This window comes from Babesia bovis, assembly GCF_000165395.2.
Source record: "Babesia bovis T2Bo chromosome 4 map unlocalized Chr4_1, whole genome shotgun sequence".
NCBI classification, from domain to species: Eukaryota; Apicomplexa; class Aconoidasida; order Piroplasmida; family Babesiidae; genus Babesia; species Babesia bovis.
This window is the reverse complement of record NW_026261571.1, coordinates 316,031-329,693: the sequence shown is the minus strand read 5'-3', so window position 1 is coordinate 329,693 and position 13,663 is coordinate 316,031. Positions and strand designations below refer to the sequence as shown.

Here is a 13,663-nt window from a genome sequence, read left to right as displayed (position 1 = left end):
TAAAAGTAAAAAGATAGACACCACGCTAGGCAAATGAAATGGAAATATTCAGCCGAGATGTCGTACTCCGTTGGATGGAAAGCTCCAAAATTACAGCCGTTGCATGGTGTAACAATGATTTGGTAATAGGAAATGACGCAGGTGAACTCCACGCATTTCAGTGTCCAGAATTACAGGTTTGTTGGTAAATATAAGCATATAGATATCCAGGGGCCTGTAGAGGCTGAAGTTTATAAATACGCCAAGGTCAGCAACCAGAAAATAGCCTCAATTACACCCTTGGAACCAGAAGGATGGATTCTAGTTCTCAATTCAAATGGCGATCTGTATTCGATCAATTCCATGTTCAAAGGGCAACCATCAATCCTTGTTAAAAACGTCACATGTGTAGCCAGACAGTTTGAATGGATATATTTCGATAGTACAATCACGCAAAATGCAAAGGGAACCCTTTGCCCATTAAATGAATTCTGCGTGGGAACTGATGGGAAGATGTACATATACGCAGCACAAGGAGGCAAACTAACACCAAAACGATGTATCAGTGTTGATGGAATGGTACTTAGTGCATCATGGATCAATAATACAATTGTAGTAGGAACTAAAGAAGCCTATTACATCATGGATGCGGAATGCAAAACGTGCCGCGAATTATGTAGCCTGCAAACAGGGGATCTCGATTCGGAGGTCGTACCACTCACAACGCCATGCGTCGATGGAGATGTAATGGTAATATGTCAAAATATCGGAATATTCTACAATACACAAACGATGGCACTTTCAAAGAAAAACACTATACTGTGGAGAAATAGACTAGAGGCTCTAGGGTGCGCTTCGCCGTTCATTATAGGCATCACAGTAGATAGGATAGTAGAAGTCTATGGAGTTAGAGATCAATTACCATATCAAGTTATTGATCAAACTAGCGCAAAATACGTGCATTTCATGCCTCAATGGGAATGCATGCTATCAGCCACGCCTAACGTAGTGATGGCCCTAAAGCATAAGACATATCATCAGACAATCGCCGAAGCGGTTGAAAGTAAAGACATCAAGCAAGTACTGCATATAGCTAATGTGTACTTTGCAACAGAAGATCCGCAACAAGTAGAAGAGAAGAAGTTGGCCCATACCATCGCAGGGTGGATGCGATTCAATGATCTCAACTTCCCCTTGGCATTCCACCACTTTACACTCGGAAATGTAGATATAGTATATTTGCTACAGTTTTGGAACCATTATGCAGATATAGCCTTGCCGGAATCGTATGTCAGCAATGAGGCCGTGCCCATGTTGCTGCGGCAGTACATACCCAACGCAACTGGAATTAGAGAGTTCGTAGAGAGAAGATATGGTCAACGGAAAAGTGAATTAGCATCCAAATCAACTGTAGCAAAACTAGTGGAGCTGGCTAATGTATCGTTTGCTGCGTTCTTACTTAAACATTTAAACAACAATGCGCTATTGCAGACAAAAGGGATCGACATGTCTGATTTTCAACGCACACTTAAGGCTAACATAGAAAAGACGTGCCTTCTGCTACTAGCTGAATGTGACGATCCGAAATGTAGTATAATTATCAACAGGCCAAAAGAAGAAACATTTCTAGATCTGGACTCCTGTAAAGAACACCTAATCAAAATGGAAAAGAACGAAGTACTCGCAAAACTACTCATCCAACAAAAACGATATAAAGAGGCAATGAATATTATGGTCAATTATATAACGGATAATGTTGGTAGTGGCCATAAAGATGAAATCGCACTAGAAATCAAATCGGTTTGCTGCGAACTTGCCAATTGCCTAAATACACTTATAGAGCAAAGCCAAAAACACAAAGATGGTAAGCAGGATACAAGTGCCACATACATTTTTGTCAGAGGTCAACAAAAATACAAAAAAGGAGGAAATACACGATATACTCACTACTTACCTCCCAGTGCTATTAGCAACCTACCCCAATGCAGGTATGTTTGTGTTAATTACTGAGCAAAAAACATGCAGCACTTGACGTACTCACAACTAACCACGCAATTATGCCATTTAGTACCGACCAAATTATCGCAATGATAGATATGCATGCACCAAAGGTTAGGTCAATGAAGCTAGGCATATATAGATACAGAGCTACTGTGACTCGAAGATGGGTATGCGAATCAAGTACTTGGAAGACTTGGTTATGAAAAACAAACATGGTGGTATCCATGAAAATACACTTCTAGCTCAATGTTATATAAGCGAACGTACGTCTGTTTCGTGAAATCTCATGTAGATGCAGTTACCGTGAAAAGGAAGAACAATGACTCAAAAGATGATAGAAACCGTGCTATAAAAACTATGCTGATTGAATTGATGGAGTCAAATAAAAGTTTTAACATGAGCAAATTGGAGGATATGCTGATGAAGCTGAACATGGTGGAAACAACGGTACTTCTAAACAACAAATTGAATAAACATGAAGAAGCGTTGCGCACACTATTCCAACTTTGGAATAAAGATAACAGGCTTAAAGCATGCGAAGCCTACTGTCTGTGTTTCGGGGAAATAGAAACATCGTTCGACACATCAACAATGGACATGCCATTCAAGAGACTGTTCAGCAATTTTGATTATTGGATGCAAAGGGCAAACGAATGGCCATTAACAAAATATGAAATGTACAGTATCAACACATCAGATGCCTCGATCGACCGCTTACTGTTAAAACTGCTAAACATCATTGTGCAGGAATCCCAATCGGATGACACATGTATTTACCTTGCCAGGGACCTACTGGCCAAATACATTCCCTTGTGTACCCATAACGCAGCCATCAGCGGGAGTGCTATCGTAGAAATAATGCCAGAAAGTTGGAATTTTGCAATATTTGCAAACATTTTAATGCAGTTGCAACTAAAGGCCCTCCACGAAGAGAGAACTGCAGCAATGAGACGGGGTCTTACACGGTCATTGCGCTCACAGACAGCAAAGCAGCTGTATAAACTTACATGCGTACCACCGATCACAGTCGATGCCAGGTCAATTTGTGCAATATGCCAAGAGCCAATCAAGTTAGGCATGTCTATCGCAATACCGCCACCCAAACAAACAGAAGGAGGACAAAAACAAACACCCAGACAACACACTATAATGCATGAAGAGTGTGGCAGAAAGGTACACGATCATTGAGCAACTGATGTTGTAATATACATCAAATATACGACCTGTAGTCTAGTGGTCCTACAACGCCAATAGTGATAGCCATTAATAGTAAATAGTTCGGTAATCACCAAAACACTATATATGGCAATGATTATTGATTCATGGCCCATGTGGCATGGTTCACAAAATTAAGATGACAGTGTTCATGAGACATCAAAGCAAAACGTGTACACATTGCATCAGCTTTACATTACAAAACCATCGTGATATATGTGTGTAATAGAAGAAGTATCAAGGTTTTTGAATCAAAAGATAAGACTGTAGCAACAGAAGGTGGAATGCACTCCAACAGGAAATGCGCCCATGTTGACATTTCAAATGAGAGAAGACTCACTGGAAGCCTTCATCCAATTTCCATTTTTACACATAATTTTGAATATATAGTTTAGTGTGTAAATAACAATATGGCGGGAGGAGAAACTACCTTCAACGTTGGAGATGTCGTCGAGGTCTACGGTGTCCGTGGCACCGTCGAACTTGTAGGATCCCGAGAATACATCAACAGGGGAAATGGAGATGTCTTGAGACATATAATTGGTGTCAGGACCGATAAGCCGCTCAAATTAGCCACAAATTATGGGCCAATGCTTGGAGTTAATGACAGTGCAATCGCTTGCGTTCCAGTGACGTCAGTAAAGCAATATAATGGTAAATAATATCATAACAATGAATATAGATAATGTGTAGAACAAGAAGCAGCAGCCACACGCATCCAAGCATTCATAAGGATGTACATGGTGAGAGCAAAGTACATACAAGAAGTGGCATTTCGTTTCTGGGATCACATGGAAAGCTTACAGGAGCAGCGCACACTCGCAAGTAAACGGTATAGTTACGTAATAAGCTAGGCATATGTTCTCAGTGACGTTTATTTGCCTATTCTCAACCATATCAAAAAGATATACAACACGACCACCCAAGAACCGGGGCAACCAAAGAAACGCTTCTCTGATGTCTTCGAAGAGAGTGACCCCCAAAAGTATCCAGAAACAACATACAACGGTCCCAAACTCGGGAGCAAAGTTACATCAAAGTTTGCTAATGAACTACTAGACGCTTATAAATCAGGGCAAATCGTAAGTTACGCCATTTGTAGTTTAAGCTTGCACAGAGCACCGTGCCTATTGAATACGCACAGCGAATCCTTGTCGATATGCTAGAATGGTATCGCAGCAATGACAATGGAGCCATCAACACCGTGGAGGTCCCACCACATGAAAATGGAAACCTCATTGTAGTTGGAGATTTGCATGGGCAGCTAAACGATCTTTTGTGGATATTCTTTAAATTCGGACCTCCATCAAGTAGAAATGTCTACCTCTTTAATGGAGATATTGCAGATCGTGGAATGGGAGCCACTGATATATTTATGCTACTCTTCTCATTTAAATTGGCCGATCCATCGTCGGTAATCATTAATCGTGGAAATCACGAATCTGAGGATATGAATGAAGCATATGGTTTTGCAAGGGAAGTACGGATGAAGTACGACGGTCATATATACAAACTATTCCAACGCATCTTCTGGGAATTGCCACTAGTAATCATTATAGAAAAACGTATTGTAGTGGTCCACGGGGGTCTTTTCAGGCATGATGGAGTTACGCTGGATGTTATAAGCAAGGTGAATCGAAAGAGAATGTGCCCAGCATCGCCGGACACCTTCGAGGATAGTATCGTATTCGACTTACTTTGGTCTGACCCACAAAGTAAAAATGGGAGGGATGTCAGCAACAGGGGCGCTGATTGTATCAAGTTTGGACCAGATGTTACCGCTGCCTTCCTAGATCTTAACAACTTGGAGGTCTGTATCAGATCACACCAAGTGCCCAGTACGCTCAAGGGAATTGACACTACCCATAACGGAAGGTGTGTCACATTGTTCTCAGCATCAAACTATTGCCAAACCACAGGCAACACCGGTGCAATCGTAAGTTTGAACTTGCTCATATAATTAACGTTGTTACAGCTAATTTTCAGTAAACAGCTACATTTTGAAGTCAAAGAGTATATGGCACCATCACTTGATTCTATACATGCACTCGCTAACAACACCAACATGGTGACGACAAAACTAATAGATGCGGCTCTATCTTCCCAAATGGAAAATGAAACAAAGATGCCCAAAAGAAGCACTTCAGAAAAAATGTTGAATGATATTGTTATCAAAATTGCCGAAGTTGTCTGTGAAAATAAACAGGCGCTCTGGCTGCATTGCTACAAATATGATACTGCAAAAAGCGGTTATGTAGATCCTGCATTGTGGACGGAGGGGCTTTCAGATATAGTGGGTATTCAAATACCACGCTTGTTCTCAGTGTACATGTTGGACGCCATAGATCCTCAAACGGGTAAGGTTCCGTATAATGACGTACTAAAAAGGTTTTCCATCGGCTTCGACCCAGTGGGTCAAAGCCACAAAAACTTACAAAGAGAGTGTATCGCTCACATTTTCGACACCATGGTAAAGGCAGATCTCAGCTTGAGGGAAATATTGATGGTATTCGACCGTAACTTGGATGGTGTTGTTTCATACTCTGATTTGGATGAAGCAATCAGAAAGCTCAATGTTGGACTCTCTAACCCACAAATCAAAATTCTGATGAGAACTATATTCAGCAGTTGTCTTGACCAAGGTGGAAAAGCTGACATTGTTGAATTCCTGAGTAAACTCAAGGTAATATACTCTGCATCTACAAGGTACAAGGTTAAAGAAGAGTGGATGGAAGCAGCACTACCAGCAATCGGGAAAGTCATACTTTCTGATAGAGCGGAAGCCGCAGCAAAGTATTACAACCCCAATCTGGACAGTAATCCAGCTCTTGCGAAAGCAGTTGAGGAAGAAACTTCCAGAAGGCGTTCTTCTGCTATCAGGGCAGTGGCACTTTTCCAAAAGTTCCAAGATTACGATAAAGTGGGAGGTGGTCTACTATCCTATAATGACTTTGCGGAAGCCATCAAAAAGCTAGACCTCAGCAAAGCAGAGCAAGAACTAGGTTTTCAGATTACAGATCAACACTTGTTGGAAATTGCCCACACGATAGATGTAACAAATACGAAGAAAATCAACTATCTTGAATTCCTTCAGGCATTCTACGTTGTGGACCAAAACAAGTATTCAGTTGTTAACGAGGTGATTATAGATGAATAATCTTACATTATATGCAGATGTGGGACCACGTATGCAGCACTTTGTACAAGCACCGCAGTAGCTTAAGGCAGGCTTTCCACTCATATGACAGAAGTCATAATGGCAGTATCTATATTCATGAGTTCAAAGAAGTGCTACATGCCCTTTATGAAACTCTTGGATACACTGAGTAAGTTGTACAACTTTTATAAAACACAACTAACAGGGCTCCATTTACCTTTGAGCAGACTGAAATTTTGGTCGAATGCATCGATACAAACGAAGAGGGAATGATCATGTACAATGAATTCTTAGAATCATTCCATCCCCAATATAACATAAACAAACAGTAAAAACGCTGAACATTCTTTCTAATATTGAAACCCACATCGCGTGTTGATCTCGACACACTATAGCGCTAATTAGTCTATAAAGAAATGGCCGGAAGATCTGAAAAGAAGCGTCTTACTAGGGAAAAGAATTTCGGCTTCTACTACTGTGTAGTCGCTGTGTTATGTATGGTTAGTTAGCATTTATAATGGCATCACTGCCATACACACGTTCGCTACATTAATCATCGTATTTTCAGACATTGTGGGTTGTATGCCATTTATTCAATAAAGATAAATGTGCAAAATTGGGTAACAAAAGGTTGATCCTGAGAACATCCTTAATAGCGGTGCCATACGGATTAAGCCTTCTGTCTATCTTCAGCAGCTTAAAATTGGGTCTTCCCTTCAGCACAGCCAATGATCTTTTTTGTCTCACCACTCTCATATGCATCCTAAGTATTTTTGTTGATTGGGCATACAAACTACTTTTCGTAATTCCATTGTTCTTTGTATTCAAGTTCGGCAAGTGGATATATCAATGGGCTCTTACTCCTGGCCCAGAACCAGCACAAAATCCCCCCAAAACAGAAAAGGTTAAGAGAAAATACAAAACAATTAGAGTATGAACTTTTTGGAAAATGGAGATAGTGGAAGATGTAGAAGTCAAGACCCCTGCAGAGCCAACAGGGTCAGACGATTCTAAGGAGAATCCAATCGCCTGCAAAGTGCGAGGGGCCGAGTTGTTCAAACAGGGTGATGTTGATGGAGCAATTGATGTATGGTTTAGTGGTCTTAGGGCGCTACAATTCATTCTAAGCAAGAAACCAGACTTCGAACGCGATGCTTCCTCTGCTGCTGTATTCATACGAAAGTGGGAAATCTACGTTGGCACCTTTGTAGACCTGTCAACCAATATGGCACTGGCTTTGTTGAAAAAGGGTCACTATAGAGACGCAATAAAATATTGTCATCAGGCACTAAAGTATGACAAGAGCAACCTTAAGGCATATCTAAGAATATCACAAGCGCACGCAGAAAATGGAGAATACGGTGTGGCAATTGACTACTGCAACGAAGCTTTGAGGTTCTATCCAGATAACCTGGAACTAAGACTTCAAAAGAAGAAAATGATAGAACAATCGAAGGAACATGATCGCAGCCAAAAGGTGGTGTTGCAGAAGGTATTTGAACAACTGGAACATGATCCTAGATCGCAGGGTGGAATTATTGCCACAATGTTACCATACAGGATCATCAAGAGTGTTAAAAGTTTGTGGACCAGATTCTCTTCTATTTTCAAATTTGTGGGAACCGCCTTCAAATTCTTTTATAACAAACACGTCGCCAGTACGTGATCTTAAAATAATTCTATATACACAAAACAGATATGAATGTATACGATAACAAAATTGTATGAATAATTTGTAGTGGGATTTGTACGCATAGTAGGTCCCAGAACAAATCAAAGAATTTCCTCGCCATTTTCCGAGTAATAATTTTTAGCGAATATGGGCACCCATTGGCTTTTGCTCCTTTTTAGGCGACTTGTGTCAGCATCTATCATCACCTGATCGAAAATTAAAACAATTAGCATCCACCTACTTTTGGCATTATGGCGTTCAAATCATCCATAAAGTTGTCGCATACCTTAGGTCCAACCTCGTGTATGAACTCCCGTACCTGAAGTTCATCATTAAAAATAAAGTGCATGCTTACCAATAGTTGCAGTTCTGTTCGTGTTGTAATGAGTTCCCTTTCGTTTTCACGCCATACATTGATCTTGCCCATCAAGATCAAAGGGAAAATATGTAATTGACGCAATAACATTGGTAATTCGTTGAAATAGCGCAAATTTATGTAATACAAAAGTGGGAGCACTACCATAGAGCCGATAACTATAAGGGCAATATCTTTCGGATTACGACCGAAATACAATCCCAATAAGAGACCGTATCCCAAATTAAATAAAGGAGTAATTCCCATCAAAACCAAAATCTTGTAGCTTGCTACAACATCAGCGCCTTCCAATTTGACAACTGAGGCCTTTAACGCCTTCTGACGATGCTGCTCAGCTAAAATCTTGGATATGATGTACATTGGGAACCATAGGGGGAAGAAAGACAAAGCAAGGAAACAGTAACAAAAGAACATAATACCCTGCTCCACGAATAATAAAGTTGCAGAATGCAAAGACTGTCTTAATAACCATACTTCATCGTCATGCAAGAAGCTGTTTTTTAGCATTTGCTTGTAACTAGCAAGTTTCTTTATCAATTCCTTAGTCTTATGATCTTCACCGTGGTCCCAAAATATTCTGGCTAATATTTTACGTAACTCAAAAGCTTTGTTTGTAGGAACCATACTTCTCTCTGGAGGATACAAACTACCGCATAGATCTATCCAACCCTTAATGTCCTTGTTAGGAGCGGTAATCATGCAACTGCTCAAGCCCTTTTCAATGATACCCAAAATACGGTTGACAACGGTATGACGATCAACTTGAAATTCTTCAACGTCACGCTTTGATATAGTTATTCCTGTACCGTAATATACTGTAGCGTTTGATTGAAGTCCATGGCTATCACCATACGCAAGACCAACCGGAAGAATCACGACATCTTCAGCACCATCAAGTAACGAATATATGGCCATTAATACAACACCTGGTTTTAATGGCAACAAATTGGTGCGATCGTGAGACCCTCCTTCAGGGAATATTGCGATAGAATTTCCAAACCTCAGTGCAGTAGAGACCGCATCATAAGTATCTGAAAGGTCGACCTTGGGTAAAATCTGTTGTAATAGTATATCTATGACTAAATTAACATACCACAAACTCTTCACCGTTTTTTTTGTCTTTGCAAGGTCGCGAAATAGGACGCTGCAAAGTGAGCTCTGTATCAGAGGTGACGTTCTCAACCCCGATTTTCTCATCTATAAAAAAGAGCTTGTCACCTACACCGACATCCATGGTGAAATGTGTGTCAACACCACGTATAGTGGTTGAATTGTCTTCCCATGTGATTTTCCCAATGCCAGCATATTTCAAATCTTCTTGTCTGTGAACTGGAATACATCCTGCTAATCGAGCTAAACTACCAATCATACGACGAGCAAGTGATTTAGCAGCCATTAGAAAACTTATTTGCCGAGGGACCGCATAAATCAAAGTTGCCGCATCTATAAATTGGTTGTTGTGATTTCCAACCAAAATAACAGGACCATAAAGAGGAAGACGCTCTTCATTTATAACGGTTACCTTCATGAAAAAAGTACGAATGACCACAATTGTAAGCCATTTAATAAACATATACACGTTGAAAACGCGAAAGTCAGTTGTTGTTATATGCATCTTGACCCCTGTTATTAGAAGATATAAGAGACAGATAATAGATCAACTAAAACAACCACATTTTTACCTAGCCATTAACCTCGGACTTAATATATCATCAAAGTCCAATAAATGATAAACGATCCCTTGTGTTTTACCCAAATCCTTAATTTGATAGGGCCACATGTGCAAGTGGCAAGACAAAACGAAACAATAATACGCTCAGTTACACATACAATAGATATCACTATATATCAATGATGAATAATACATAATATAAATTGGCGGCTCGTTGATAACCTAAGGAATGAGGGAATATGGATAATAAATATCCTTTGCCAGAGTAGATTGACTTTGAGATTCCAGGATTACACTTCAGTTAACTAGTATAATAGGCATTAGTTTACATATAGTTGTATATTTGTTTTTAACTTTTCCTTGTGATATTGTGGTTTCATTCGGTTCTCAGCCACATTAAAAGTTACACATGTTGTCCCCGCGAAAATTTCAACAACGGAACAAAAGTTTATTTATGATCTTTGAAATCTTCTAGGGTCTATTCTTGTAATAATACACGATGGAAAATAAATGGTATAGTATTGCGTAGTTTTCAGATGCAACAACAAATGTGCAAGTCAATGTTTTGCTATAGCAAATGCAGATCATTGATACAAGGCAATGAAGGTAATCCGCTTTATGTAAATCTCACAGTGAGATTCATTCACGAAGGATTTCAGTTTGATCGAATATCAACATATAAACCAATCAATAATCTGCCCACAAACCAGTTAGATGATGTGAGTAGAATCTCAATCAAAACATTACCTTTTCCCAATGATGTTTCAAAAAAGTTATTTCGGTTGTTAAAAGTGGCTGCTAAGAAAAGAGATATAGACGCATGCGGATCATATATTAGTAAAAGGTTAGCTTCAAGGAGATGCGTTGAAGTTCCGCGAGTACTCCCTTCACGTACGTTAATGGCTTATAAGTTTACTAATTGAATGTAGTTCTTTTAGATACGGATATTCCAGATAATGAATATGTCGATGCATTAAAAAAACTAACAAATAATCCCGCGTTTGCTCATTTGAAGGAATTGTTACAGCAGAACAAACTTGGCTCAAACGAACAGGCACAAATTGAACTTGCCGAAGCCGAAGATGCGCGGCATAAAGTATGTTTAATACTTATCAGCTAACTTATACCTAGAACTCAACCATACACTTTTCACCAAATATCGCAATAGCCCACACAGCTCACACTTTCTTTGGGTATTACGCTGTATGCCTACGCATTTTTAATGAAGTTTGTTTATAAGATTATATATAAGCCCATGTATAGATTAAAAAGCGAGCTCCAAATTTCAAACCGTCGCGGATTATGTTCTACCATTCAGGAGCAGGTGCTTCCGTTGCGTAAGTACCATTTTACATATCAACATAGCCATACAGAGCAGCACATTCTATTTGGGATCTTGCTTCGTTTGATGATGTCCTCATAGTAGAACCGTCAAAAAATCTTCTTAACATATCTGAATATTTACTGCCAGGTTTGTATGCGTGTTATTGTATAAATAATCATTCACAGAATTCAAAAACTTGCGCAATCAGCATGATGTATATGATAATACCGAGTTATTTGATTGCATAGTAGTGCCATACCATTTGACAAATATTAGGGGATCAGAGGTTAACCTACATGCGTTTATTTCTTGACACCATGTAGGCTAGATCACTTCTAATTAGAAATCTATGGAACAAAATTAGCATTGGTGGCTACATGGTAGGTATTGAAAACAACTATTCATTTTAACTAACAACTTAGGTCCTTGTAGAGGTTGGAACGCCCACTGGCTTTAGGATTTTACATGCTATAAGAGAGTTATTCATATCGCAGTTAAATAAAGGTTGTTTTCATTTTTTGGCGCCTGTGAGTTATTTTAATCGCTGGGAATATGAGCTTTACAGTGTCCTCATGAAGGAATATGTCCACTAGCACTGACCGGAAAGGATTGGTGTCATTTCTCTCAAAGAATTTACCGAACACCTCACTATTTGTATAGAAAGGTGATATAGCATTGTTATTTCATGCATTTAATGCAGGGTTCAATCTCTCGATCTATTGACAACGAAAAGTTCTCTTACCTAGTTATTGGGAAATCGTCCGGACCAAGGTTGGTGAAAGATTATGTTTGAATGTTTATAGAGTCATAGATATGAGTTGCAAAATGAATCAAAAGCCAAATATGCTCATGAAAAATCATACTTCTGGCCAAGAATAATTATGGTAACATATGTGTTGTGATATGTACACTAAACACTCAGCAACCGTTAAAGTTGGGAAGAAGAGTTATAATGGATATATGCGCTAATCCAAACAATTTTGAACGCATTGTAAGTTATTGAGCCATCAGCACTTTTATTTATACCATGAATTGATTGAACGGTAGATTGTACCCAAGAACAGCCCAGAGAGCAGTGGGTATAGGTATGATAAGGAGATTCTAGTCCTAATTACTATCAGATACGCAAGAGATGCCATTTGGGGAGATCTCTGGAGGTTTCCATACAGAGTTCAACAGCCAGTAGCCAGAGCGTATACACCGGAGAGTATCAAGAGGCGTATCATCAATAGAGAGGAACAACGGGTGATGGTCAGTTGTACACGTCACTTAATAAAATATTTTAGATAAATGAAACAAAGTGCAAAAGTGATCCACAAATAGAGGGAAAGATTGAAAAAGACATTGTTAGACACTATGGTGGCTAATTTTTAAATATGTTTCATATAAATCCATCAAGCAGTTGTATTTAATGATTTTACAATCTCTAATACTCTATCAGCCGAATTATTCGCGTCGACGCCACGTTCAAGAGCTAAAATGCGGCCATCATTACTAATTACAACATGAGATCTATTTATGAAAAAATGCAACCATGTGCATTCTAAGTACTTTACCAAACTCCACTTAGGGTCAAACAGTACTTTGTATTGCAAATTGTGCTTTGTGGTCCATGCCTTTGCGGATTTAACTTCAGAACCTGTCAATCCGTAAACTTCGTAACCCAAATCCTTGAGTGATGATGAAGACGCAGAGAATTTACACGCTTGTTTCGTACATAGTGGTGTATTCACCGCTGGAAATAAAAACATGACTATACCTTTGTAATCAGTCGGCAAATTATTAAGGATTCTGCGAAGTGATGTTTCTTCATTTCCATCAGTAAGAAGTTTAGCCTCAAGAACATTATCAGGAATTGTAGTACCTATCATTGTGTCTGTTTTACTTGCACCCTGTGGTTTCAGAAATCCGGTATAAAATGGCGCTATAGCATGGCCTAGACGGCGTGATGGAACAGCAGTTATGGAAGATAAGAAGAAAAGGCTATGTATCCATAGAGTCATCAGAATAGAATGTGTATAACCTTGTAATAAGACAAATGGTTTCGTGACTATGGTTTAAGTTAACTATCACAGTATTAGAACGCAGAAAATTCACTTCTGGACAGAGTACATAGACGCATAGTATATAAGTTTCGCCCTTTAAGCATCCAAAAATAATGCAGAGTTAAAGTGTGTGAATTGTCAAGATATATATGATGTTTCTTGTCTCTGCCGCAACCAACGCGCTCCTGGAACTACAGGCGCTAAGAAACGTTAAACAATAAA

General features: G+C 39.3%; 7 protein-coding genes across 7 annotated transcripts; 5 read left to right on the top strand and 2 right to left on the bottom strand.

Annotated features, from left to right (window-relative positions):
• Positions 1 to 28: 28 nt before the first annotated feature.
• On the top strand, positions 29 to 3,200 carry BBOV_IV005230 (CNH domain family protein). The gene is made up of 6 exons (XM_001610402.2): positions 29 to 176; positions 211 to 1,843; positions 1,881 to 1,967; positions 2,005 to 2,090; positions 2,126 to 2,243; positions 2,279 to 3,200. The coding sequence occupies exons 1-6, from the start codon at positions 39 to 41 to the stop codon at positions 3,166 to 3,168; spliced, it is 2,952 nt and encodes a 983-aa protein (XP_001610452.1). The 5' UTR covers positions 29 to 38; the 3' UTR covers positions 3,169 to 3,200.
• A 345-nt stretch (positions 3,201 to 3,545) lies between these two features.
• BBOV_IV005220 (serine/threonine protein metallophosphatase family protein) lies at positions 3,546 to 6,724 on the top strand. The gene is made up of 7 exons (XM_001610401.2): positions 3,546 to 3,849; positions 3,889 to 4,027; positions 4,064 to 4,277; positions 4,313 to 5,131; positions 5,171 to 6,334; positions 6,370 to 6,521; positions 6,558 to 6,724. The coding sequence occupies exons 1-7, from the start codon at positions 3,606 to 3,608 to the stop codon at positions 6,682 to 6,684; spliced, it is 2,859 nt and encodes a 952-aa protein (XP_001610451.1). The 5' UTR covers positions 3,546 to 3,605; the 3' UTR covers positions 6,685 to 6,724.
• A 31-nt stretch (positions 6,725 to 6,755) lies between these two features.
• Positions 6,756 to 7,318, top strand: BBOV_IV005215 (uncharacterized protein). Its single transcript, XM_051767482.1, has 2 exons — positions 6,756 to 6,852; positions 6,921 to 7,318. The coding sequence occupies exons 1-2, from the start codon at positions 6,769 to 6,771 to the stop codon at positions 7,287 to 7,289; spliced, it is 453 nt and encodes a 150-aa protein (XP_051623659.1). The 5' UTR covers positions 6,756 to 6,768; the 3' UTR covers positions 7,290 to 7,318.
• BBOV_IV005210 (tetratricopeptide repeat domain containing protein) lies at positions 7,107 to 8,073 on the top strand. Its single transcript, XM_051767911.1, has one exon. It carries the CDS (start codon positions 7,302 to 7,304, stop codon positions 8,016 to 8,018), a length of 717 nt encoding a protein of 238 aa, XP_051623251.1. The 5' UTR covers positions 7,107 to 7,301; the 3' UTR covers positions 8,019 to 8,073.
• Positions 8,074 to 8,075: 2 nt separating this feature from the next.
• On the bottom strand, positions 8,076 to 10,409 carry BBOV_IV005200 (putative glycerol-3-phosphate-acyltransferase). Its single transcript, XM_001610399.2, has 4 exons — positions 9,494 to 10,409; positions 8,380 to 9,456; positions 8,266 to 8,343; positions 8,076 to 8,230 (listed from the first exon to the last, which is right to left on the bottom strand). The coding sequence occupies exons 1-4, from the start codon at positions 10,013 to 10,015 to the stop codon at positions 8,126 to 8,128; spliced, it is 1,782 nt and encodes a 593-aa protein (XP_001610449.1). The 5' UTR covers positions 10,016 to 10,409; the 3' UTR covers positions 8,076 to 8,125.
• A 105-nt stretch (positions 10,410 to 10,514) lies between these two features.
• BBOV_IV005190 (Mitochondrial small ribosomal subunit Rsm22 family protein) lies at positions 10,515 to 12,777 on the top strand. Its single transcript, XM_051767789.1, has 15 exons — positions 10,515 to 10,963; positions 11,002 to 11,168; positions 11,204 to 11,299; positions 11,336 to 11,409; positions 11,446 to 11,543; positions 11,582 to 11,682; positions 11,720 to 11,776; positions 11,819 to 11,923; positions 11,962 to 12,060; positions 12,097 to 12,167; positions 12,208 to 12,280; positions 12,319 to 12,387; positions 12,444 to 12,481; positions 12,518 to 12,647; positions 12,683 to 12,777. The coding sequence occupies exons 1-15, from the start codon at positions 10,609 to 10,611 to the stop codon at positions 12,761 to 12,763; spliced, it is 1,614 nt and encodes a 537-aa protein (XP_051623250.1). The 5' UTR covers positions 10,515 to 10,608; the 3' UTR covers positions 12,764 to 12,777.
• On the bottom strand, positions 12,751 to 13,608 carry BBOV_IV005180 (AhpC/TSA family protein). The gene has a single exon (XM_001610397.2). It carries the CDS (start codon positions 13,397 to 13,399, stop codon positions 12,791 to 12,793), a length of 609 nt encoding a protein of 202 aa, XP_001610447.1. The 5' UTR covers positions 13,400 to 13,608; the 3' UTR covers positions 12,751 to 12,790.
• Positions 13,609 to 13,663: the final 55 nt, after the last annotated feature.

What these genes read in the sequence shown, in the direction of transcription:
- BBOV_IV005230 (XM_001610402.2), top strand. Translation starts at nt 39, where the DNA reads ATGGAAATATTCAGCCGAGATGTCGTACTCCGTTGGATGGAAAGCTCC. An exon ending in AGCAACCTACCCCAATGCAG is followed by an intron (nt 1,968 to 2,004) that starts GTATGTTTGTGT and finishes AAAAACATGCAG; the next exon opens with CACTTGACGTACTCACAACT. An exon ending in TAGATATGCATGCACCAAAG is followed by an intron (nt 2,091 to 2,125) that starts GTTAGGTCAATG and finishes ATATAGATACAG; the next exon opens with AGCTACTGTGACTCGAAGAT.
- BBOV_IV005220 (XM_001610401.2), top strand. Translation starts at nt 3,606, where the DNA reads ATGGCGGGAGGAGAAACTACCTTCAACGTTGGAGATGTCGTCGAGGTC. An exon ending in AGTATTCAGTTGTTAACGAG is followed by an intron (nt 6,335 to 6,369) that starts GTGATTATAGAT and finishes CATTATATGCAG; the next exon opens with ATGTGGGACCACGTATGCAG. An exon ending in GAAACTCTTGGATACACTGA is followed by an intron (nt 6,522 to 6,557) that starts GTAAGTTGTACA and finishes CACAACTAACAG; the next exon opens with GGCTCCATTTACCTTTGAGC.
- BBOV_IV005215 (XM_051767482.1), top strand. Translation starts at nt 6,769, where the DNA reads ATGGCCGGAAGATCTGAAAAGAAGCGTCTTACTAGGGAAAAGAATTTC. An exon ending in TAGTCGCTGTGTTATGTATG is followed by an intron (nt 6,853 to 6,920) that starts GTTAGTTAGCAT and finishes TCGTATTTTCAG; the next exon opens with ACATTGTGGGTTGTATGCCA.
- BBOV_IV005210 (XM_051767911.1), top strand. Translation starts at nt 7,302, where the DNA reads ATGGAGATAGTGGAAGATGTAGAAGTCAAGACCCCTGCAGAGCCAACA.
- BBOV_IV005200 (XM_001610399.2), bottom strand. Translation starts at nt 10,015, where the DNA reads ATGCATATAACAACAACTGACTTTCGCGTTTTCAACGTGTATATGTTT. An exon ending in GAACAGAACTGCAACTATTG is followed by an intron (nt 8,344 to 8,379) that starts GTAAGCATGCAC and finishes GATGAACTTCAG; the next exon opens with GTACGGGAGTTCATACACGA. An exon ending in TGAACGCCATAATGCCAAAA is followed by an intron (nt 8,231 to 8,265) that starts GTAGGTGGATGC and finishes ATTTTCGATCAG; the next exon opens with GTGATGATAGATGCTGACAC.
- BBOV_IV005190 (XM_051767789.1), top strand. Translation starts at nt 10,609, where the DNA reads ATGCAACAACAAATGTGCAAGTCAATGTTTTGCTATAGCAAATGCAGA. An exon ending in GCCTACGCATTTTTAATGAA is followed by an intron (nt 11,300 to 11,335) that starts GTTTGTTTATAA and finishes GCCCATGTATAG; the next exon opens with ATTAAAAAGCGAGCTCCAAA. An exon ending in CAAATATTAGGGGATCAGAG is followed by an intron (nt 11,683 to 11,719) that starts GTTAACCTACAT and finishes GACACCATGTAG; the next exon opens with GCTAGATCACTTCTAATTAG.
- BBOV_IV005180 (XM_001610397.2), bottom strand. Translation starts at nt 13,399, where the DNA reads ATGACTCTATGGATACATAGCCTTTTCTTCTTATCTTCCATAACTGCT.